The 23,109-nt window shown below is 48.1% G+C and overlaps 1 protein-coding gene across 1 annotated transcript in view; it reads left to right on the top strand.

Annotated features, from left to right (window-relative positions):
* IQANK1 (IQ motif and ankyrin repeat containing 1) overlaps positions 1-23,019 on the top strand; it is a 62,635-nt gene extending 39,616 nt beyond the window's left edge. Inside the window, exons 8-14 of the mRNA XM_050800998.1 lie at positions 21,137-21,285; positions 21,521-21,575; positions 21,777-21,869; positions 22,106-22,214; positions 22,316-22,409; positions 22,482-22,616; positions 22,691-23,019. Of these exons, the coding sequence (XP_050656955.1) occupies positions 21,137-21,285; positions 21,521-21,575; positions 21,777-21,869; positions 22,106-22,214; positions 22,316-22,409; positions 22,482-22,616; positions 22,691-22,994 (939 nt within the window). The 3' untranslated portion in view covers positions 22,995-23,019. The remainder of the gene's footprint in view (positions 1-21,136; positions 21,286-21,520; positions 21,576-21,776; positions 21,870-22,105; positions 22,215-22,315; positions 22,410-22,481; positions 22,617-22,690) is intronic.
* Positions 23,020-23,109: the final 90 nt, after the last annotated feature.

Raw genomic sequence — 23,109 nt, 5'->3', positions numbered from 1 at the left:
GGCTGAGGCAGGAGAATCGTTTGAACCCGGGAGGTGAAGGTTGCAGTGAGCTGAGATTGCGCCACTGCACTCCTGCCTGGGCGACAGAGTGAGACTCAAAAAAAAAAAAAAAAGCAGAGTCTGCCCTGGGCCAGGCTGGAGACACACTGCCTGGACTTGTCCTGGGCCCAGGAGTAGGGTGGGGTGAGGCCGACTCCACCTGTTGGAGCAGTGGCTGGAAAACCAGACCACGAACCTTGCCTGCCTTAGTTTTATTTTTATTTTATTTTTATTTTTTTTATTTTTATTTTTATTTTTTTTTGAGACAGAGTCTCGCTCTGTCACCCAGGGTGGAGTGCAGTGGCCGGATCTCAGCTCACTGCAAGCTCCGCCTCCTGGGTTCATGCCATTCTCCTGCCTCAGCCTCCCAAGGAGCTGGGACTACAGGCGCCCGCCACCTCGCCCGGCTAATTTTTTGTATTTTTTTAGGAGAGACGGGGTTTCACCGTGTTAGCCAGCATGGTCTCGATCTCCTGACCTCGTGATCCTCCCGTCTCGGCCTCCCAAAGTGCTGGGATTACAGGCTTGCGCCACCGCGCCCGGCCGCTTAGTTTTATTTAAATCAACTTAATTTGGATCCCAGTCCCTCTCCCATCTCAGTCATTATGTTCCCCCAACCCACCCTAACCTCACCCCACTTCCCACGCAAGTCTGGAGGTGCTGCTTGGAGCCTGGGTTCTGCCTGGGGCCCACGGGAGACACCTGGGAGATGCATCCACTGGACCACTGCCAGAGTCTTTGCCCAGCCGGGGACCCACCCCCAGACTCTCCTCCTGTAGGTGCTGCCTGGGAGCCTGTCCTGCCCCTCTCTTCTTTCTCCTTGTCTGCAAAGGGTCCTTCTTCCTGGGTTGGAGGGGAGGGGCAGGGCCGAGGCGGTGGGCTTAGGGAGGGGCTGAGGATACAGTGAGGTGTCCAGAGGTGCAAGTGGGAGTCAGGGGTGCTGGGGTGTCCAGCAGACCTGCTGCCTGGGGCATGGTGGCCCGGAGAGCTGAGAAGGGCAGCAACTGGGGGTGCTGGGGGAGCCCTTGGGTGCCAGGGGACTGTGTGTTCGCTCCATGGTGCTGGAGCGTTGGCCATCCACAGGCAAAGGGGTTAGTGTGGACCTGAACCACACACCCTGTAAAAGATTAACTCAAAGTGGATTATAGATTTAAATGTAAAGGGTAAAACTACAAAACTTTTAGAAGAACACATAGGAGAAAATCTTGGCCGGGCGCGGTGGCTCAAGCCCGTAATCCCAGCACTTTGGGAGGCTGCGACGGGCGGATCACGAGGTCAGGAGATCAAGACCATCCTGGCTAACACGGTGAAACCCCATCTCTACTAAAAAATACAAAAAACTAGCCGGGCAAGGTGGCGGGCGCCTGTCGTCCCAGCTACTCGGGAAGCTGAGGCAGGAGAATGGCGGGAACCCGGGAGGCAGAGCTTGCAGTGAGCTGAGATCCGGCCACTGCACTCCAGCCTTGGTGACAGAGCGAGACTCCATCTCAAAAAAAAAAAATAAAAAAAAATAGAAAAGAAAATCTTTGGGGCCTAGGACTTGGAGGGATTCTTAGACACGACACAAAAAGCACAATCCAAAAAAAAAAAAAAAAAAAGATAAACGGAACTTCATCAGAATGTAAAATGTTTGCTTTGTAAAAGACCTGTCAAGAAGCCACAGGCAGGAGTAAACATTTGTGAACTGCGCATCTGACAAGGGATGTGTCTAGAACATAGAAACAACTCACATCGCAACAGCAATAAAACACACAATCTAGGTATAAACTGAGCAAGGACCTGAAGGGAAATTTCACTGAAGAGGATGTAATGATGGCAGATGAACACCCTAGGAGGTGTTGCACACCAGCTCACACCTCCCAGGACAGCCCAGCTCAAACTAGTGCTGGGCCGAACGTGGGCAGGGATGTGGGGAAGCTGGCCCTGCCACACCTCGCTGGAGGGACGCAGCACAGTACAGCCGCTCTTGCAAATACGCGGGCGGTTTCTTAAAAAGCAAACACATTTACCGTGTAGCACAGCATCAGACTCCTAGACATTTGCTCCAGTAAAAGGAAAACTAAGTCCACACAAAAATGTGTACACAGATGTTCACAGCAGCTTTATTTACAATGGCCAAGAAGTGGAAAGGGCCCAGATGTCCTCCAGCGGGTGAGTGGTTCCACAGGCTTGGTGCATTCCTGCCGCGAAACACACTTGGCAAGAAGACGGTGTGAACGCATGATCCATGCAACAAGTAGCAACGTGAGAAGCCGGAAGGGAGCTTCACAGAGTGGGGGAGAAGGTCACAGACTGCGTGTTGCATTCATACAACACACTCACATGACAACATTGTGGAGACAGAGGACAGATCAGAGGCCTACAGGGGTTACAAATGGGAGTGGGGGCAGGCAAAGGGGGAAGAGATGGGGCCGATTGGGCAGGAGTAGCACAAGAGACCCTTGGGGTGATGGGACAGTCCTGCATCTTGATTATGATGGTCGTTAACGCAAAACTGGACATGTGAGAAAACTGTAGTGATACACAAACGCACACACACATGAGGATGCGAAATCAAAATCCACTGTGAGCCCTGTGGATTGTACTATGTCAGTATCCTAGTTTGTATGTTGTACTGAAATTAGCTAAGACGCCATCATTGGGGGAGCTTGTTAAGGGTATATGGGAAACTCTACTATTTTTGCAACTGCATGTAAATCTATATTTCAAAATAAAAATTTAGCAAAATCACCAGGCAAGCTAAAACAACAACAAAACAAAACACACACACCAGAAAAATGATCCAGAGTGAAGAGAACAATCAATCAAAACAGACTCAAGGATGACCCAGGTGATGGACAAGAACATTAAAAGTTGTTATAGCTGAGGCCGGGCATGCTGGCTCACGCCTGTCATCCCAGGACTATGGGAGGCTGAGGCAGGCAGATCACAAGGTCAGGAGTTTGAGACCAGCCTGGCCAACATGGTGAAACCCTGTCTCTACTAAAAATACAAAAATTAGCTGGGTGTGGTGGTACGCACCTGTAATCCCAGCTACTTAGGAGGCTGAGGAAGAAGTGCTTGAACTTGGGAGATGGAGATTGCAGTGAACCGAGATCACACCACTGCACTTCAGCCTGGGTGACAGAGTGAGACTCTGCCTCAAAAAAAAAAAAAAAAAAAAAAAAAAAAAAAAAAATATATATATATATATATATATACACACACACTCATATACTTTTAGAGATGAAAACTGCAATGTCTGAGATGAAAACTACATTGATACACCGGATGGGATTAATGGAAGATGCAGATTAGACACTGAAGAAAATTAGTTAATCTGAAGATATAGCAATAGAAACTATCCAAAATGAAACACAAAGAGAAAAAGAAGGTTGAAAAAAATTGAGCAGGGCTGGGCGCGGTGTCTTACGCCTGTAATCCCAGCACTTTGGGAGGCCGAGACGGGCGGATCACAAGGTCAGGAGATCGAGACCATCCTGGCTAACATGGTGAAACCCCATCTCCACTGAAAATAGAAAAAATTAGCCAGGCGTGGTGGTGGGTGCCTGTAGTCCAGCTACTTGGGAGGCTGAGGCAGGAGAATGGCATGAACCCAGGAGGCGGAGCTTGCAGTGAGCCGAGATTGTGCCACTGCACTCCAGCCTGGGCAACAGAGCGACACTCTGTCTAAAAAAAAAAAAAGAAAAAGAAAAAAATTGAGCAAAAACGTCTGTTTCCAAGATGGAGTAACAGGAACCTGATTTATCCTCTCACTTCAAACAAGAACAAATTCAAGACAGAATATAGGAAATAAAGGTTTCCAAGACATTGGACATCAGGCAACAAATCAGGAAGAGATCTCCAGGAGGCTGAAAATAAGCGAAGTGAGCCATAAGATTGTCCCAGTTTACCACCTTAAGAGAAATTTCAGGGTGTAGTATAGGAAGGGGGAACCCAGACAGAGCCAGGCATATTCTATGAATTAAGGAGACAAGAGTTCAGAATTCAAGGATACTGAGGCAGCAGGAGATCACCAGTGCTAGAGGGAAGAGAGCTGAAGAAAGAACCCTAGAGACGTGGACACGATCCCCGTTGGTCATTCATTGGATCCCCTGTGGTCATTAGTTGTAGCTAATAAGGCATATTATTAGGCAAATATAAGGAATATTTAATGGCTCCTATACGTGAGGAGACTGCTCAAGGTGACTTCTGAGAAGCGTGAAGGAAGCAGTGCCTACTCCCGTCAGCCAGAGTGAGAAATCCATGATTCACAGGGCACTGGGTGGAGTTCTCAGAAGGAGCTTGGCTCAGTGGTGAGGGAAAATTATTCCTAGAATAAACGCTGCTCTGGTCCAGCCTAATCAATTACAAAGCAAGACCCAAAGGATGAAACACCCCAAGCAACTGAACTGTATCCCAGAATAAAATTCAAGAAGACTTACATTAAAAAAAAAAAACAGCTCCTAACAAGGCAAAATGCATAATGTGTGGCATTCAACCAGAGATTACCAAGCATGCAAAGAGGTGGAAAAATATGACCTATAATGAGAAAAGTCAACCAATCAAGAGACACCCAGAACGGACGCAAATGTTAGAATTAGCAGACGTTAAAACAGACATTATAACTGTATTTCAGACTTTCAAACAACTACAGACATGGAGGATATGAAGACTCAAACTGGAATTCTAGAGATAAAGCTATACTGTCTGAAATAAAAAGCTCCCTGGATGGGATTGATGTCAGAATAGATGCTGTGGAAATAATTATTAGTGAATATAACACAGTAATAGAAACTACCCAAAATTAAAGCACACAGAACAGAAATCCCCCAAATGAAAAGAGCATTAATGAGCTGTAGGACAGTTTTTATTAAAAGTTTTTATTTTATGGATTTAAGGGACATCAGTGCAATTTTGTTTGTTTTGATTTTTTTTTTTTTTTTTTTTTTTTGCAGCCAGAATCTCACCCTGTCACCCAAGCTGGAGTGCAGTGGCGCAATGTTGGCTCACTACAACTTCTGCCTCCCGGGTATGAGAAACAAACTTACGAATTTAAACCCAAGAATGGGCTTAAAGACCTGGAGAACAGGCCAGGCGCGGTGGCTCAAGCCTGTAATCCCAGCACTTTGGGAGGCTGAGACGGGCGGATCACGAGGTCAGGAGATAGAGACCATCCTGGCTAACACAGTGAAACCCCGTCTCTACTGAAAATACAAAAAACTAGCCGGGCGTGGTGGCGGGCGCCTATAGTCCCAGCTACTCGGGAGGCTGAGGCAGGAGAATGGAGTGAACCCGGGAGGCGGAGCTTGCAGTGAGCCGAGATCGAGCCACTGCACTCCAGCCTGGGCGACAGAGCGAGACTCCGTTTCAAAAACAAAACAAAACATGGCCGGGCGCGGTGGCTCAAGCCTGTAATCCCAGCACTTTGGGAGGCCGAGACGGGTGGATCACGAGGTCAGGAGATCGAGACCATCCTGGCTAACACAGTGAAACCCCGTCTCTACTAAAAAATACAAAAAAACTAGCCGGGCGAGGTGGCGGGCGCCTGTAGTCCCAGCTACTCGGGAGGCTGAGGCAGGAGAATGGTCTGAACCCGGGAGGCGGAGCTTGCAGTGAGCTGAGATCCGGCCACTGCACTCCAGCAAGGGGGACAGAGTGAGACTCCGTCTCAAAACAAACAAACAAACAAAACAAAACAAACAAAGACCTGGAGAACAGTGAAAGTGAGACTTTTAATGATAGTTTTGAAAGATGGGGTGTTTGATGAGCAGGCACACTTAGCACAGTTTTAACAAGCTCTTTGTTGAATTAATAAACTAACCCCCATGTTTCCCCTTAAAAAGAAAAAAAGTAAAAGCATAGTAGAGACCTCACCCGATGCAAGGCCCTGGGACCCCCTAACACGCTCCCCCCGCCATACATCTCACAAAGAGGACAGGGAGACCAGGGGGCAACAGGAAGGCCAGAGGAGGAGGAATCTGGGGGTCATGATGGAGCTAAACCCAGTGCTCCCTTAAGTCCTTATCCAACTTGAGGAAAAAAAAAAATAAAACAATGGAAGAAGCACATGAAAAATTTCCCTATTCCTTCCAAACTAAATGTCTAATGTGTACCCTCTTGGAAAAGTCCCTGTGAGGCGGGAAAGTTGGATTTGGGACTGTGCCTCTATCAAGCACTGAGGTTAGGAATTTTAAACAGAAAATGACCCCACTCTTGAAAAACCCCTTCAGTTTAGCAAAGCAGCTAAATCAATTTTTAAAACCCAATTTTTATACTTGGGCTAAAGTAATGTCAATCACAAATATTTCTGTTTACTGGGAAAGAGGAATAATTAAAAGGCAGCCGTGAAGAAAACCATGCCAAGACACATCAGATACAATTTCTCAAAGCCAGTAAGAAGGAGAAAACCTTAAAAGTGGCCAGAAGAAACAAGATAAAAGTCACAGCAATTTTTTTTTTTTTTTTTTTTTTTTTTTGAGACAGAGTCTTGCGCTGTCGCCCAGGCTGGGGTGCAATGGTGCAATCTCGGCTCACTGCAACTTCCACCTCCCGGGTTCAAGCGATTCTCGTGCCTCCGCCTCCCGAGTAGCTGGAATTACGGATGCCCACCACCGTGCCTAATTTTTTGTATTTTTGTAGAGATGGGGTTTCACCATATTGCCCAGGCTGGTTTTGAACTCCTGAGCTCAGGTATCCACCCACCTCAGCCTCCCAAAACAGCAAACTACTTATTGGAAACTGCCAGTGAGGGTCAGTGGAGTGATGCATGGGGAGCCCCACAAGAAAGGCCTGGCGGCCCTGTCATCCTGGAGTTCTGGGTCCAGTGGAAACAGCGTTCAGGCCGGGCGCGGTGGCTCACGCCTGTAATCCCAGCACTTTGGGAGGCCGAGGGGGGCGGATCACAAGGTCAGGAGATCGAGACCACAGTGAAACCCCGTCTCTACTAAAAATACAAAAAATTAGCCGGGCGCGGTGGCGGGCGCCTGTAGTCCCAGCTACTCAGGAGGCTGAGACAGGAGAATGGCGTGAACCCAGGAGGTGGAGCTTGCAGTGAGCCGAGATCACCCCACTGCACTCAAAACCTGGGCGACAGCGTGAGACTCCGTCTCAAAAAAAAAAAAAAAAAAAAAAAAACAGCGTTCAAAAATGAAGGCAAAATCAAGAGTTTCGGACATACAAGAGTTGAAAGAATTCATCACCAGCAGACTCACACTATAAGAAATGTTAATGAAAGTCCTCCTGGTGGAAGAAAAGGGGCACGAGATGGCAATATGGCTCTGCCCAAAGGCATGAGACACCAGGAAGGGAACCCCACAGAAATGCGGAAGATAGTGTCTTATTTGCATTGACTTAAAATATAGTCGAAGAAACAAAAATAATGGTGGGCCAGGAGTAGTGACTCATGCCTGGAATTCCAGGACTTTAGAAGGCCAAGTTGGGAGGATCGCTTGAGCTCAGGAGTTGGAGACCAGCCTGGCAACATGAGACTCCCCTCTCTTAAAAAAAAAAAAAAAAAGGCCGGGCGCGGTGGCTCAAGCCTGTAATCCCAGCACTTTGGGAGGCCGAGGCGGGTGGATCACGAGGTCAGGAGATCGAGACTATCCTGGCTAACATGGTGAAACCCCGTCTCTACTAAAAATACAAAAAAAAAACTAGCCGGGCGTGGTGGCGGGCGCCTGTAGTCCCAGCTACTTGGGAGGCTGAGGCGGGAGAATGGCGTGAACCCGGGAGGCGGAGCTTGCAGTGAGCCGAGATCCGGCCACTGCACTCCAGCCTGGGAGACACAGCGAGACTCTGTCTCAAAAAAAAAAAAAAAAAATATTAGCCAGGCATGGTGGCATGTGCCTGTGGTCCCAGCTACTTGGGAAACTGAAGGGGAAGGATCACTTGAACCCAGGAGATGGAGGCTGCAGTGAGATGTGATTGTGCCACTGTCCTCCAGCCTGGGCAACAGAGCAAGACCCTATATAAGACATATAGGCGGCGAGGTGGCGGGCGCCTGTAGTCCCAGCTACTCGGGAGGCTGAGGCGGGAGAATGGCAGGAACCTGGGAGGCGGAGCTTCCAGTGAGCTGAGATCTGGCCACTGCACTCCAGCCTGGGCGACAGAGCGAGACTCTGTCTCAAAAAAAAAAAAAAGAAAGTAGATTGTGACAATTTAGAGCCGTATACTCTAAAGCCTAAAGCAACTACTACAATATCAAAAGAGTTGGAGCTAATAAGCCAACAAAGGAGATAAAATGGAATTCTTAAAAAATATTGCCAAAGAAGTCAAGAAAAGAGGAAAAGGAAAAGAACCACTGGGACCAGTGGGAAACAAACAGCAAATGGTAGATTTTTAACTCCACCATATCAATAATCTCATTACATGTGGACGTTCTAAACACCCCAATTAAAAGATGGATTGTCACCGGGCGCAGTGGCTCACACCTGTAATCCCAGCAGTTTGGGAGGCCAAGGTGGGTGGATTGCCTGAGCTCAGGAGTTGGAGACCAGCCTGGGCAACACGATGAAACCCCGTCTGTACTAAAATGCAAAAAATTAGCCAGGTGTGGTAGTGGGCGCCTGTAATCCCAGCTACTTGGGAGGCTGAGGCAGAAGAATCACTTGAACCCTAGAGGCGGAAGTTGCAGTGAGCCGAGATCGCGCCACTGCCCTCCAGCCAGGGCGACAGTGAGACTCCGTCTCAAAAAACAAACAAACAAGATGGATTGTCATTTTGGATTAAAAAAAAAATGTAGCTAACTATGTTCTACCTATAAGAAACAAACTTTAAATGTAAAAGCACAAATAGGTGAAAATTAAAATGATAAAAGCAAATATGCCAAGATAACACTAAACAGAATGCTGAAGTAACTATATTAACATCAAGTAGATTTCAGAAAAAAGTATGTTACTAAGGATAAAAGAGTCATTTAATAATGACAAATGTAGGAATTCATCACGAGGACATAAAAATCCTAAATGTTTAGGCAGCTACTAACAGGGTTTCAAAATGCAAGAAGCAAAAACTGTGAGAACTGGCTGGGCGCGGTGGCTCAAGCCTGTAATCCCAGCACTTTGGGAGGCCGAGACGGGCGGATCACGAGGTCAGGAGATCGAGACCATCCTGGCTAACACGGTGAAACCCCGTCTCTACTAAAAAATACAAAAAACTAGCCGGGCGAAGTGGCGGGCGCCTGTAGTCCCAGCTACTTGGGAGGCTGAGGCAGGAGAATGGCGGGAACCCGGGAGGCGGAGCTTGCAGTGAGCTGAGATCCGGCCACTGCACTCCAGCCTGGGCAACAGAGCATGACTCCGTCTCAAAAAAAAAAAAAAAAAAAAAAAAAAAAAAACTGTGAGAACTACAAGGAGAAATAAAGAGATGCACAACGGTAGTAGGCGATTTTGCCATCTCTGTCTCTCAATAATTGATGAGACAAGTACACAGAATATCAGCGATGATACAGAAGAACTGAACCACGCCGTCCACCGCCATCGCTCCATCATCTATCGATCATTGTTTCCATACATTCACCCACTTCATCCTTCTCACCCCAGTGTTGGTTTGCTCTTTCGTCAATTCGTAATTATCTTACTAATTTATGAGTCATTTGTTTATTTATTTAGAGATGGAGTCTTGCTCTGTCACCCAGGCTGGAGGGCAGCAACACAGTCACACTGCAAGCTCTGCATCCCGGGTTTATGCAGTTCTCCTGCCTCAGCCTCCAGAGTAGCTGGGACTACAGGCATGCGCCACCATGCCCAGCTAATTTGTTTTTTTGCATGTTAAGTAGAGATGGGGTTTTTGCCATGTTGGCCAGCTGATTTCGAACTCCTAACCTCAGGTGGGCTGCCTGCCTCGGCCTCCCAAAGTGCTGGGACTACAGGTATGAGCCACCATGCCCAGCCATGAGTCATTTATTTATAAACTTATAAATAAATGTATAAACTTATAAAGTTTTGAACTTATAAACTATCCACTCATTAATGTGCCCATTCCACCCTTACACCATGTTTAAATACTCACTTATTTATCTACTATTCATTCAGGCATCCATTCATCCATTCATATACACATTCATGCTGTTTACTTGACAGAAAATTATGAGAAAGCAAAGGAAGGACTGTGTCTCGCTCACCCCGTGGTCGTATGCCCCAAGGAAGGACTGTGTCTCGCTCACCCCATAATCGTATGCCCCAAGGAAGGACTGTGTCTCGCTCACCGCGTAATCGTATGCCCCAAGGAAGGACGGTGTCTCGCTCACCCCATAATCGTGTGCCCCAAAGAAGGACTGTGTCTCGCTCACCCCATAATCGTATGCCCCAAGGAAGGACTGTGTCTCGCTCACCCCGTGATCATATGCCCCAATGCCATGTATATTGGTTGACCATGATAGGCACTGAAACATTTTGTTCAACAATGAATTCATCCATTTCATCCATCAATTTATCCATCCAGTTGCTCAACTAACCATTTGCTTATCTCATTTACCCATTATTTACACTCATTCATCTATTAATTTTTCATGTATCAGTTCATCATTTAATCAGTTCAATTAATCTAATCTTCATTCTCTTATCGTTTAACTCATTATTTACTCATCCATTCATCATTTATTGCCTATTCATTAAGACACTCGTAAGTTCACTCGTTATATTATCCTTTTATTTTCTCTCTTCATTCATCTTCCATCTACTCCAGTTCTTCCACTTACAGACAGAACTTTGGCAAGTTCTGAAAGTTATTTGAATCTCAGTTTCCATATATTCAGAAATGGGACTAATAACAGCTTTTTGAAGATTCATGAGGTAATGAATGAAATTCCTTGGCACAATTCCGGGCACAGAGTCGGTTCTCAAGAAATGGTAGCTACTATTATTTTAAATGAGTATTCACAATTTCTTTTAAGTTACAAAATCATCGCCTCATTTATATGTCTGTCCACTCTTCCATCTGATTTCTTTAGTTATCCATTCATCCCTTCTCTCATTTTAGCCACTCCTTGATTTTATACATCTTTGGACTTTCCTTTTTAATTACAAATGACATACAGAATATTGCACAAATCAAAGTTGTAGCTCAGTTATTTACCACAAAGGAAATATGTAGTAACTACCTGACTGAAGAAATAAAATATTGCCAGAACACCATACCTCTCCCCAGAAAATAATATCCTGAATTTTATAGTGCTTGCTTCCTTTTTTTAAGTTATAAAACTTTACTGAAATATGTATAAAGTCTCCAGTTTAATCCTCTCAACAAACCTGATTGTAGTATTATTAATATTCCTACATTCTATAAAAGACTTTATTATACACAAAGAAATTTAAGCACAGAGATGTTAAGTAATCTTTTTTTAACTTTTATTTTAGGTTCGGGGGTACACGTGAAGGTTTGTTATGTAGGTGAAAGTCATGGGGATTTGTTGTACAGATTATTTCCTCACCCAGGAACTAAGCCCAGTACCCAATAGTTTTTTGCTTCTCTCCATCCTCCCACCATCCACCCTCAGGTAGAACCTAGTATCTGTTGTTTCCTTCTTTGTGTCCAAAAGTTCTCATCCTTTAGCTCCCATTTACAAGTGAGAACATGCGGTGTTTGGTTTTCTGTTCTTGCGATAGTTTGCTGAGGATAATGGCCTCCAGCTCCATCCATGTTCCTGCATGGATCTCATTTTTTTTATGGCTGCATAGTATTCCACGGTGTGCATGTACCACATTTTCTTTATCCAGTCTGTCACTGGTGGGCATTTAGGTTGAGTCCATGTCTTTGCTATTGTGAGTAGCGCTGCAATGAACATTCACATGCATGTGTCTTTATGGTACACTGATGTATATTCCTCTGGGTATATACCCAGTAACGAGACTGTTGGGTCGAATGGCAGTTCTGCTTTTAGGTCTTTGAGGAATTGCCATACTGCTTTCCACAGTGACTGAATTAATTTACACTCCCACCAACAGTGTGTGTGTGTTCCCTTTTCTCCGCAACCTCACTAGCATCTGTTATTTTTTAACTTTTTATAGTAGCCATTCTGGCTGGTGTGAGATGGTATCCTCATTGTGGTTTTGATTTGCATTTCTCTAATGATTGGTGATATTGAGCTTTTTCCATATGCTTGCTGGCCACATGCATGTCTTATTTTGAAAAGCATCTGTTCATTTTCTTTGTTCACTTTTTAATGGAGTTTTCTCTTGTAAGTTTGTATAAGATCCTTATAAATGCTGGATGTTAGACTTTTGTCAGATGCATAATTTGCAGATACGCTCTTCCATTCTGTAGGTGGTCTGTTTACTAATAGTTTCTTTTGCTATGCAGAAGCTCTTATGTTTAATTAGATCCCACTTGTCAACTTTTGCTTTTGTTGGGAATGCTTTTGGTGTCTTTGTCATGAAATCTTTACCCATTCTTATGTCCAGGATGGTATTGCCTCGGTTGTCTACCTAGGGTTTTTATAGTTTTGGGTTTTACATTTAAGTCTTTAATCTATCTTGAGTTGGTTTTTATGTATGGTGTAAGAAAGGGGTTGAGCTTCAATCTTCTGCATATGGCTAGCCAGTTATTCCAGCAGAGTTTATTGAATATGGAGTCTTCCCCATTGCTTGTTTTTATCATCTTTGTTGAGGATCAGGTGGTTGTAGGTAAGCAACCTTGTTTCTGGGCTCTCTATTCTGTTCCATTGGTCTATGTGCCTGTTTTGCACCAGTACCATACTGTTTTGGTTACTGTAGCCCTGTAGTATAGTTTGAAGCCAGGTAATGCAATGCCTCCAGCGTTGTTCTGCTTAGGACTGCCTTGGCTATTTGGGCTCTTTTTTAGTTCCATATGAATTTTAAAATAGTATTTTCTAGTTCTGTGAATAGTTTGATAGGAATAGTGTTGAATCTGTAAATTGCTTTGGGCAATATGACCATTTTAATGATATTGATTCTTCCTATCCATGAGCATGGGATGTTTTTCCATTTGTCTCTTTTCTGATTTCTTTGAGCAGTGTTTTGTAATTCTCATTGTAGAGATCTTTCACCTCCCTGGTTAGCTGTATTCCTAGGTATTTTATTCTTTTTGTGGCAATTGTGAATGGGATTGCCTTTGTGATTTGGCATTTGGCTTGGCTGTTGCTGGTGTATAGGGATGCTAGTCATTTTTGTACATTTATTTTGTATCCTGAAATTTTTCTGAAGTTGTTTAGCAGCTGAAGGAGCTTTTGGGCCGAGACTATGGGGTTTTCCAGATATAGAATCATGTTGTCTGCAAAAAGAAACAGTTTTGACGTCCTCTCATTCTATTTGGATGCCTTTTATTTCTTTCTCTTGCCTGATTGCTCTGGCTAGGACTTCCAATACTATGTTGAATAGGAGTGGTAGGAGAGAGCATCCTTATCTTGTGCCAGTTTTCAAGGGGAATGCTTCCAGCTTTTGCCCATTCAGTATAATGTTGACTGTGGGTTTGTCAGTGCTTACTTTCTTGCTTTTCTTTTTTTCTTTTTCTTGTTTTTTGAGATGGAGTTTTGCTCTTGTTGCCCAGGCTCTGGAGTACAATAGTGTGATCTTGGCTCACTGCAACCTCCACCTCCTGGGTTCAAGCAATTCTCCTGCCTCAGCCTCCTGAGTAGCTGGGATTACAGGCACGTGCCACCACGCCTGGCTAATTTTGTATTTTTAGTAGAGACAGGGTTTCTTCATGTTGGATAGGCTGGTCTTGAACTCCCGACCTCAGGTCATCTGCCCACCTTGGCCTCCCAAAGTGCTGGGATTACAGAAGGGAACCACTGTGCCCGGCCTCTTGCTTTTCTTTATCTATTCTATTCTTTATTACATCATTAAATCATCCCTCATTTATTCATTCATTTTGTCATCCACTTACTGATTCATCCATTCATTCCTAAATGAGTGCCTGAATAATATAGCTTTAGGCTGGGCACAGTGGCTCACGCCTATAATCCCAGCACTTTGGGAGGCCGAGGCGGGTGGATCACGAGGTCAGGAGATTGAGACCATCCTGGCTAACGCTGTGAAACCCCGTCTCTACTAAACACACACACACACATATACACACACACAAATTAGCCAGGTGTGGTGGTGGGCGCCTGTAGTCCCAGCTACTCAGAAGTCTGAGGCAGGAGAATGGCGTGAACCCAGGAGGCAGAGCTTGCAGTGAGCAGAGATCGCACCACTGCACTCCAGCCTGGGCAACAGAGCGAGACTCTGTCTAAAAAATAAATGAATAAATAAAAATAATATATCTTTGTTTTACTGTGTTTGAGCTTTATGTAAATGAATTTATATGGCAGCTGATCTTTGGTATCTGGCTTCTTCTATCACAGGCTATATTTGTGAGATTCAGTCTTGTTGCCTGTAGCTATAGTTCATTCACTTTGTTATGGAGACTTTAATTATATAAATGTCTGCAGCATATCCATTTTACTGCTGATAAACGTTCAGTTTGTTTCCAGGCTTTGGTTATAATGATGCTGCTATGAACATTCTTGTATGTGTCTCTTGGTACACATGTGCACAGTTTTCCAAAATGGTTGTACCCGTTTATCTGCTCCCACTGAGGATATGTTACAGTCCCACTGCCCCGTGCTCTTACAGACATTGTGATTGCCAGTGTTTTTTAATACAGACTCATGGTGGATGTGTCGTGGTGTCTCACTGCAGTTTTACCTTGCATTTCTCTGCCAATTAATGAAGGTGAGAACTCTTATGCATATTAGCCAGTTAGCTATCGTTTTTATAGTAGTACCTATTAGCATTAGCAAACATTTTTCTCTGGGTTGCCTGATTTATTTTTCTTATTGCTCTGTGGACCTAATATTTATATATTTTAGATTAAACTCCTTATCAATTATATGTGTTATAGGTGTCTTCTGTCTTACTTGCCTTTTCACTTTCTTAATGTTATAATTTGATGGAAAATTTTGTTTTACTGTAGTAAATTTTATCATTCTTTTCCTTTATGGTTGGTGCTTTTCATGTCAGTTTAAGAACTCTCTCCATTCTCCCGAGGACATAAAGGTATTTTCTTGTGCAGTCTTCTACATCTTTCACATTTATTTGTTTTTTTTTTTTTTTTTGAGACGGAGTCTCACTCTGTCGCCCAGGCTGGAGTGCAGTGGCCTGATCTCAGCTCACTGCAAGCTCCGCCTCCTGGGTTCACGCCATTCTCCTGCCTCAGCCTCCCGAGTAGCTGGGACTACAGATGCCCGCCACCTCACCCGGCTAGTTTTTTGTATTTTTTTTAGTAGAGACGGGGTTTCACCGTGTTAGCCAGGATGGTCTCGATCTCCTGACCTCGTGATCCGCCCGTCTCGGCCTCCCAAAGTGCTGGGATTACAGGCTTGAGCCACCGCGCCCGGCCCATCTTTCACATTTAAAGCCATCATCCACTCGAATAGATTTTTGTACGTTGTTTTGGTCCGTCTTGTGAAAGGTCATGTTCAAGCTTGTTTATGTCTCATATGGATGCATAATTGTCCTGAGAGCACGCACAGTCTTTGTGAAAGACTGCCCTCCTCACTCTACACCATCACCTGTGCCCTAAGTCAAGTGTCTATATACTTACAGCTCTGTTCTGGGATTGCTGTTCTGTTTCATAGGTCTATTGATCTATCCTGTGTCAATACCCATGTCTTGACTACAGTAGCTTCATAACAAGTCTTGTACCAGATAAAAGCAAGTCTTCCCACCTTGTTTTTCTTCATGAGTGAGTTTTGGAAAGTTCTCAGTCATTACCTCTGTTTCTGCCCTTAATCTCAATCTCCAAATATACAGATGGTAGATCTCACCATAGCCTCTACATTTCTGTATCAACCAGGATAGACTAGGATGTTGATATGGTTTGGATCTATGTCCCCACCCAAATCTCATGTCGAATTGTAATCCTCAGTGTTGGAGGAGGGGCCTGGGGGGGAGGTGTTTGGATCATGGAGGCTGATTTCCCCATGGTCTTCTCATGATAGTGAGTTCTCATGAGATCTGGTTGTTTAGAAGTGTGTAGCGTCTCCCCCTGCTCTCTCTTCCTCCTTCTCTAGTCATGTAAAATGTGCCTGCTTCCCGTTGGCCTTCTGCCATGAATGTAAGTTTCCTGAGGTCTCCCTAACCACACTTCCTGTACAGCCTGCAGAACCATGAGTCAATTAAACCTCTTTTCTTTATAAATTACCCAGTCTCAGGTAGTTCTTTTTTGGCCATGTGAGAATGGACTAATACAGATGTGCTGTGGAACATGCAGTCTCCAAATCTCAATGGCATAAAACAAAATGAGTTTATTTTTTACTTATGCTACATGTCCATTGAGGGTTAACAGGGGGCTTCTGCTAATTGTAGTCTTTCAGGGACCCAGGCTGACACAGCAACCACCATCTTGAATATTGCTGGTCAGTATACCAGAGGGAAAGAGCTGAGGAGGGTCTAGCACAAACACTTCTACTTATAGCTCATTGGTCAGATCTAGTCATTTGGCTCCACTGAAACCACAAATTGGTCAGGAAGTTTAATCCTATCCTATGTCTAGAAGGTGGAGGGATGGACATGTTTGATGATCAGCACTAATAACTACCACAGTTTTTTACCCTTTTCTGTATTTTCCATCCTTTTGTTTGAGTTTATTCTGGATATTTTCTTGTGACATGTCTTTCAGTTTACTAATTCTTTCTTCAGCTGCATCTAGCTAGTTATTAAATCCATGCACTTTGTTCTTAATTTTGGTTATTTTAATTTTCATGTCTAAAATTTTATTTGGTTCCAGCTCTCTGCTAAAATTCTCAATGTAGTCTCTCTCTTTGAGCACAGTAAATATAGCTGTTTGAAAATCTGTAGCTAACTCTAATATCCTGATCCCTCATGGAGCTATTTCTATCATTTGTAGTTTCTGCAGATTTTTGTTTATATTGTCTTGTATTTTCCTGTGCCTTTTTATTGTATCTTTTTTTTTTTTTTTTTTTTTTTTTTTTTGAGACAGAGTCTTCCTCTGTCACCCAGGCTGTAGTGCAGTGGCATGATCTCAGCTCACTGCAACCTCTGCCTCTCAGGTTCAAGCAATTCTCATGCCTCAGCCTCCTGAGTAGCTGGGACTACCAGTGTGCAGCACCACATTAGCTCATTTTTGTATTTTCAGTAGAGATGGGGTTTTGCCATGTTGGCTAGGCTGGTCTTGAACTCCTGACCTCAAGTGATCTGCCCATCTCAGCTTCCCAAAGTGCTGAGATTATAGGCGTGAGCTACCAGACCCAGTCTTTTTTACTTTTTATTTTTATTTTTTTTTTTGAGACGGAGTCTAGCTCTGTCACCCAGGCTGGAGTGCAGTGGCGCGATCTCGGCTCACTGCAAGCTCTGCCTCCCAGGTTTACGCCATTCTCCTGCCTCAGCCTCCCGAGTAGCTGGGACTACAGGCGCCCGCCACCTCGCCCGGCTAGTTTTTTGTATTTTTTAGTAGAGACGGGGTTTCACCGTGTTAGCCAGGATGGTCTCGATCTCCTGACCTCTTGATCCGCCCGTCTCGGCCTCCCAAAGTGCTGGGATTACAGGCTTGAGCCACCGCGCCCGGCCTACTTTTTATTTTCTTTGAGACAGGGTCTCGCTCTGTCACCCAGGCTGGAGTGCAGTGGTGTGATCACAGTTAACTGCAGCCTTGACCCCCTGGGCTCAAGTGATCCTCCTGCCCCAGCTTCCCAAGTAGCTAAGACTACAGGCTTGAGCCACTACGCCCAGCTATTTTTTTTTTTTTTTCCTCTGACACAGAGTCTTGCTCTGTCACCCAGGCTGGAATGCAGTGGCATGATCTCAGCTCACTGCAACCTCTGCCTCCCAGGTTCAAGCAATTCTCCTGCCTCAGCCTCCCAATTAACTGGGATTTATAGGCATGCACCACCACACCTGGCTAATTTTTGTATTTTTAGTAGAGATAGGGTTTCACCACGTTGGCCAGGCTGGTCTCAAACTCCTGACCTTGTGATCTATCTGCCCACCTCGGCCTTCCAAAGTGCTGGGATCCCAGGCGTGAGCTACCACGCCTGGCCTAATTTTTTTTTATTTGTTTGTAGAGACTGGATTTTGCCATGTTGCCCAGGCTGGTCTTGAACTTCTGGGCTCAAGCAATCTGCATGCCTCGGCCTCCCAAAGTGCTGGGATTACAGGCATGAGTCACCTTGCCTGGCCATGTCATGTTTTATTGGTAGGAATAATTTGAAGCCTAGAAAGGTATTTTTCACTCTTTTTTCACTGAGGATTTAGCTTTTGCCATGTATTGGGGGTACCAAAAGTCTGGAGTCACTTCACCAACTTCAGGGATTAAGAGGATTTGAAGCTAAGCTGAAGTCGACCTTACTCTGAGGTTACTGTCCTTAGGATCCCAAAGTGAGGATTAAATGTGCATATTCATAAATTCCTTCACTCACCCACCCACGTTTATTTTTTATTTATTTTTATTTTTTTTATTTTTTTGAGACAGAGTCTCGCTCTGTCGCCCAGGCTGGAGTGCAGTGGCCGGATCTCAGCTCACTGCAAGCTCCGCCTCCCGGGTTCCCGCCATTCTCCTGCCTCAGCCTCCCGAGTAGCTGGGACTACAGGCGCCGCCACCACGCCCGGCTAGTTTTTTGTATTTTTTTAGTAGAGACGGGGTTTCACCGTGTTAGCCAGGATGGTCTCGATCTCCCGACCTCGTGATCCGCCCGTCTCGGCCTCCCAAAGTGCTGGGATTACAGGCTTGAGCCACCACGCCCGGCCCCACCCACATGTTTATATTTGCAAATTTATATTTACAAATGTAGACAGAGTGATTGATAAATGAATGTGCAGAGGAATGTCCATAAATGAATATGTCTCTATAGTCATCTCTCCTATTTATTTAGCCATTTATCTGTCCAAACAATCAGGTGTACGCTAATCTATGAATTAACTCATCCGTGCATTAGCCCAGCCACTGGACCAACTGACAGAAGACCTGAGCTGGGCACTGTTCTAGGTACTTAGGGCACATCCTTGAACAAAACAAAGTCCCTTCTGTCACAACTCATAGTGCAGTGGAGATACCAGGCTACCAGAGCGGGCAGGGCTGGGCTGGAATTTTAAGAAAGGTGGCCAAGGTGGGCTTTGCTGAGAAGGTGACGTACAAGGGAAAACTTGGAGGGGAGGGAATGAGGGCTGTGAACGTCTGAGGAGCTTCCAGACAGGAAGACTGGCCAGTGTAAGATCCTGGGGGACAAGGAAGGAGCCCCTCTGGCTGCCGGGGAAAGAGGCACAGAGGCTGGAGATTTGGGGGCTGATGGAGGAAGACAGGACCAGGAGAGGGCAGCAGCACGCAGTGAGCGTTATTCTGGCCGCACTTGGACAGGTTTTCACAGAGAGCTTGGCACCTACGGGAAACTGCTCAGAAGCAGGACGGGGCACCAGAGAGTTCCAGAAGGCAGCCCAGCCTGAAGGTTTTTGTAGCCCCAGGGTTTGTCTCACCCACCACTGGCAGATGCAGGTTCAGTTTTGCAGGGTATGCAAAGAAGCAGGGTCTAAATGTCTAGAAATATGCATATTTGGGCTCTATTTAAAGCAAACGTCTGTGTAAAATTTTGATTTTGGCCCTGGTGGGCTTTGAACTTTTGGTCCCAGCTACTGGGAAGCAGATAGCATAGGGCCGGTCCTCAGGCTGTTGTCAGCCTGTGGATCCATCAGGTGGCCATGGAGGTGAGTTTACCACCTGTCTGCATGTCCCTGGCCCCCCGCAGACCTGCAGGCCCCCTATACTGCCCCTTCTCTCCATCTCTGCTCCCTGCATCTGTAGACAAATGCTTAAGTCGGCACCAGCTCGGCCAGGATGGTGGTTACCCGAGGCCACGCCGCACCACCGCTTCTCTCGTTCTCGTCTGCTCTGTCCCCCTCCCTCCCACACTTCTGTGAGTTCTTCCTGGTTCTGCCCACATTCAGTCTCTCTGGCTGCACTTGTCTGCGGCCAGTCTCCCTGGAAGAGCTACAGGGAACTCATCCTTCCCCACCCCTTTCCCCTCATCCTGGCTTCATCCTTCCCACGCCATGAACCCCTTTCTCTATGGGAACGCCGGCCGCTCACCTGCACACCCCTAATGCAGTGCCTTCTGCCTGCTCCGTGGCCCGTGTCTGTCCACCTCCACCTGGCCCCGTTGCCAGGCCTGCCACACCCTCTCGGTCTGTTCTTGGTTGTGGCACCCACCTTCAGCCACCTGCTCTCCTTCTCCCAGGCCTCTGCTCTCCAGCCAGCAGCTCCTCAGGCCCCAACTGTTTCCCAGGCCTGATTCCGAGTACAAGAGTCTCCCTGCCCCACCTGGCCCTTCTCAGCTACTGCCTTGCCTCCTTCCGCTGTCATCCAGCCATTAGGGAGCTCGCCACACTAGACGGCAGGCCCTGGTCACCCTGCCTTCCCAGAGCAGGATGGGGCAAGTGGCATTCACACACGGAAACACCCATGCACAGCTTCCTGGTCAAGGGTGACGCTGGGACTGGCCCGCCACCAGGCGCACGTGGACCTGCTCTGAGCTCCTGCTCTTCCTGCCTCCTCACTGCGACCCCTCCACGCATCATCCCTGCTCCACAGACAAGGAGGCCCCGGCACAGGACGTCAGGGACTCACCCAGGGCAGCTGGGCTTTGAGCTCGGCTCTCTGCACCCACTCCTTGCTCCTAGAGTGATGGGGACTCAGGAGGGTGAGAGGCAGCGGCAGTCCCAAGGGTTGTGTCCTGCAGGCAGAGATCTACGGGAGACCACAGAGGAGGGAGATCCAGGGTGCATGTCCTGTGGGCCAGCCTCCTACTCAGAAAGCAGCAGTGGCAGCCGAGGCCTCAGGCGTGTACTTGAGTCTGGCAGAGGCAGGAAGCCTGGGCCAGGTCCTGGGGGAGTGAAGGGGAAGGAAGCCTTAGGAAACCCAGCCACAGAAGCAGGTTCCTGCTTGGACTTGGTCAGGAAGCCCAGGAGAATTCCGGGTGGTCTGGGCTTTGGGGACAGCAGTACCACAGTGGCTCATGCTTTGGGGCCCACCATGCACCAGCTGTGAGCACTGAGGCCTTTCTGCACAATGGCACCCTTTCTCCCAAATGGGAGAGCAACCGTTCCTCTCCAGGCTGAGAAGACTCAGAACAAGCACCGAGTGTCCGACAAATGTCGTCTGTCACTAGGTGGCCTCGCTGGACACCGTAGCGAGCGTGCTGCACTCGTGGGACCTGAGCCTCACGGAGGCCATGCTCCAGAACATGGAGGCAGAGCAGCAGCGCCGGGCCCAGGAGGCCCAGAGGCACAAGGAGGCTGAGGCCAAGCGGTGTGGCAGGCAGGAGGGGTGTGGGAGGTGCTGGCAAGGGGTGCTGGCGAGGGGCGCTGGCAGGGAGCACAGGCAGGGAGCGTGGGCAGAGAGCGTGGGCAGGGTGTGCTGGTGGGGGGCTGGTGGCACTGGCAGGGAGTGCGGGCAGGGGGTGCTGGTGGGGGCGCTGGCAGGGAGCGTGGGCAGGGGGTGCTGGTGGGGGCGCTGGCGGAAGCCTCTGCCCCAGCTCATTCCCACTCCCTAGCATGACCCTCAAGGTCCAACAGCTGGCCAGGGAGCAGCAGCAGTGTCACAAGGAGGTGAGTGTGTCCTCAGGGAGGAGCCAGAAAAGGGAGAGCAGAGTGGGGAGGAGGAGGAGCCGAGGGAGGGCCAGGAAGCTGGGGGAAGAGCTAGGAGGGGAGGTGCCCTCAGGCCCCTGGGCCAGGAGTGACCTGGTCGGAGGGTACTGGCCGGCCTTGCCAGGGCCAGCCTTGCCAGGGCCTGCCCGTACACCCACCCAGTTGCAACAGGCGTACTGTGAGCTGAGCCGGAGGATCACAGAGCACGACCAGTGTGAGTGGAGGTGCATGGACAAGACCAAGCTCACGCTGCAGGTGGGAGCCCATGGTGGACTTGCTGTGCCCCTGCGCCCTTACCCCCTCTCCTTGTTCCACACCAGCCCAGGCCCTCCTCCCCCGCCAGGCCTGGAGTTTTTCCCTCTTAAACATGGGGAGTCACCAGTCAACAGTGGCCTCCTCGAGGTGGGGTGGGGAGGAGGCTCAGGCAGGTACTCTCTCCAGCCAGAGCGTGGGGCAGGGTGAGCGACTGTCAGTGTGGCCCCCTTCTCCAGGCCATCAAGGACGCAGAGGCCCAGGTGGACAGGCTGCGGCAGGAGGCCCAGAAGGCCGAGGAGGCGCTGGCTATGGCCAGACTGGAGCTGCGGGAGCAGACGCAGGAGGGTGGGCCTGGCATGGGGCACTGGCTGGGGGCTGGGAGATATGGCCCAGGGCGGGGTCCAGCATTGGGCTTGCCTGTCAGCTGCACTCTGCTACCCCTACAGGGGAGGAAGAGGCGCCCGGGCTGAAGTGCCAGGTCACCGAGCTGCACGACGTGCTGATGAAAGATGTGGGCAACCGCATTCGCGCCGATGGCCGGTCAGTGCTACGGGCCAGATGTGGGCGATTTGGGGTTTGGACAGACAACAGTGACTCGATGGGTGTCCCCAGGTGGCCTCTTGTCATTGACCCTTCGGGCCAGGCAGCCACCTTCCTGCGCTACCAGGACACCAACTATGTGGACACAGTGAACCCGGAGCACCTGAAGCCGGAGAGGCTGCGGCTGGCTCTCCTGGGGGCTCTGCGGTGAGGTGGGCAGGGTCAGGTACACCCCCCCCACCCCCCAGCCCCACCCCGGCCTCACCAGCCTCATGGGGCAGGTATGGGAAGCCGCTGGTGTTCGACCTGCGTGAGGTAGACCTGTTCCCAGCCGTGCAGCGGCAGCTGGAGGTGGTGCAGCCTGGCCTGGCGCAGGCACTGCTGAGCCGCGGCCTGCTGGAGCAGGAGAGGTACCTGTCGCTGCTGCGGCCCACGGATGGGCCAGAGTATAGCCCCACGCAGTTCCAGGAGCAGCGCCTGGAGCACTTCCGCCTCTTTTTCGTCACCAAGGTCCAGTGGCCGCCAGCCGAGCAGCTGCAGGTGCTGCTCCCGGTGCGTGTGCAGCTGCCGGGCACAGGCCTCTAGTGCTAGCCCCAATAAAGCATGTGCCCCAGGGCGCGGTGTGGCATCTGTGCTTTGTGCATGAGGGGCAGCGGCAGTGTGTGAGAGTCCAGGGCCCTGGCTGTCCTGAGTCCCGGCT

The sequence above is a fragment of the Macaca thibetana genome, chromosome 8 (assembly GCF_024542745.1).
Source record: "Macaca thibetana thibetana isolate TM-01 chromosome 8, ASM2454274v1, whole genome shotgun sequence".
NCBI classification, from domain to species: Eukaryota; Metazoa; Chordata; class Mammalia; order Primates; family Cercopithecidae; genus Macaca; species Macaca thibetana.
This window is presented reverse-complemented; position numbering and strand designations above follow the sequence as displayed.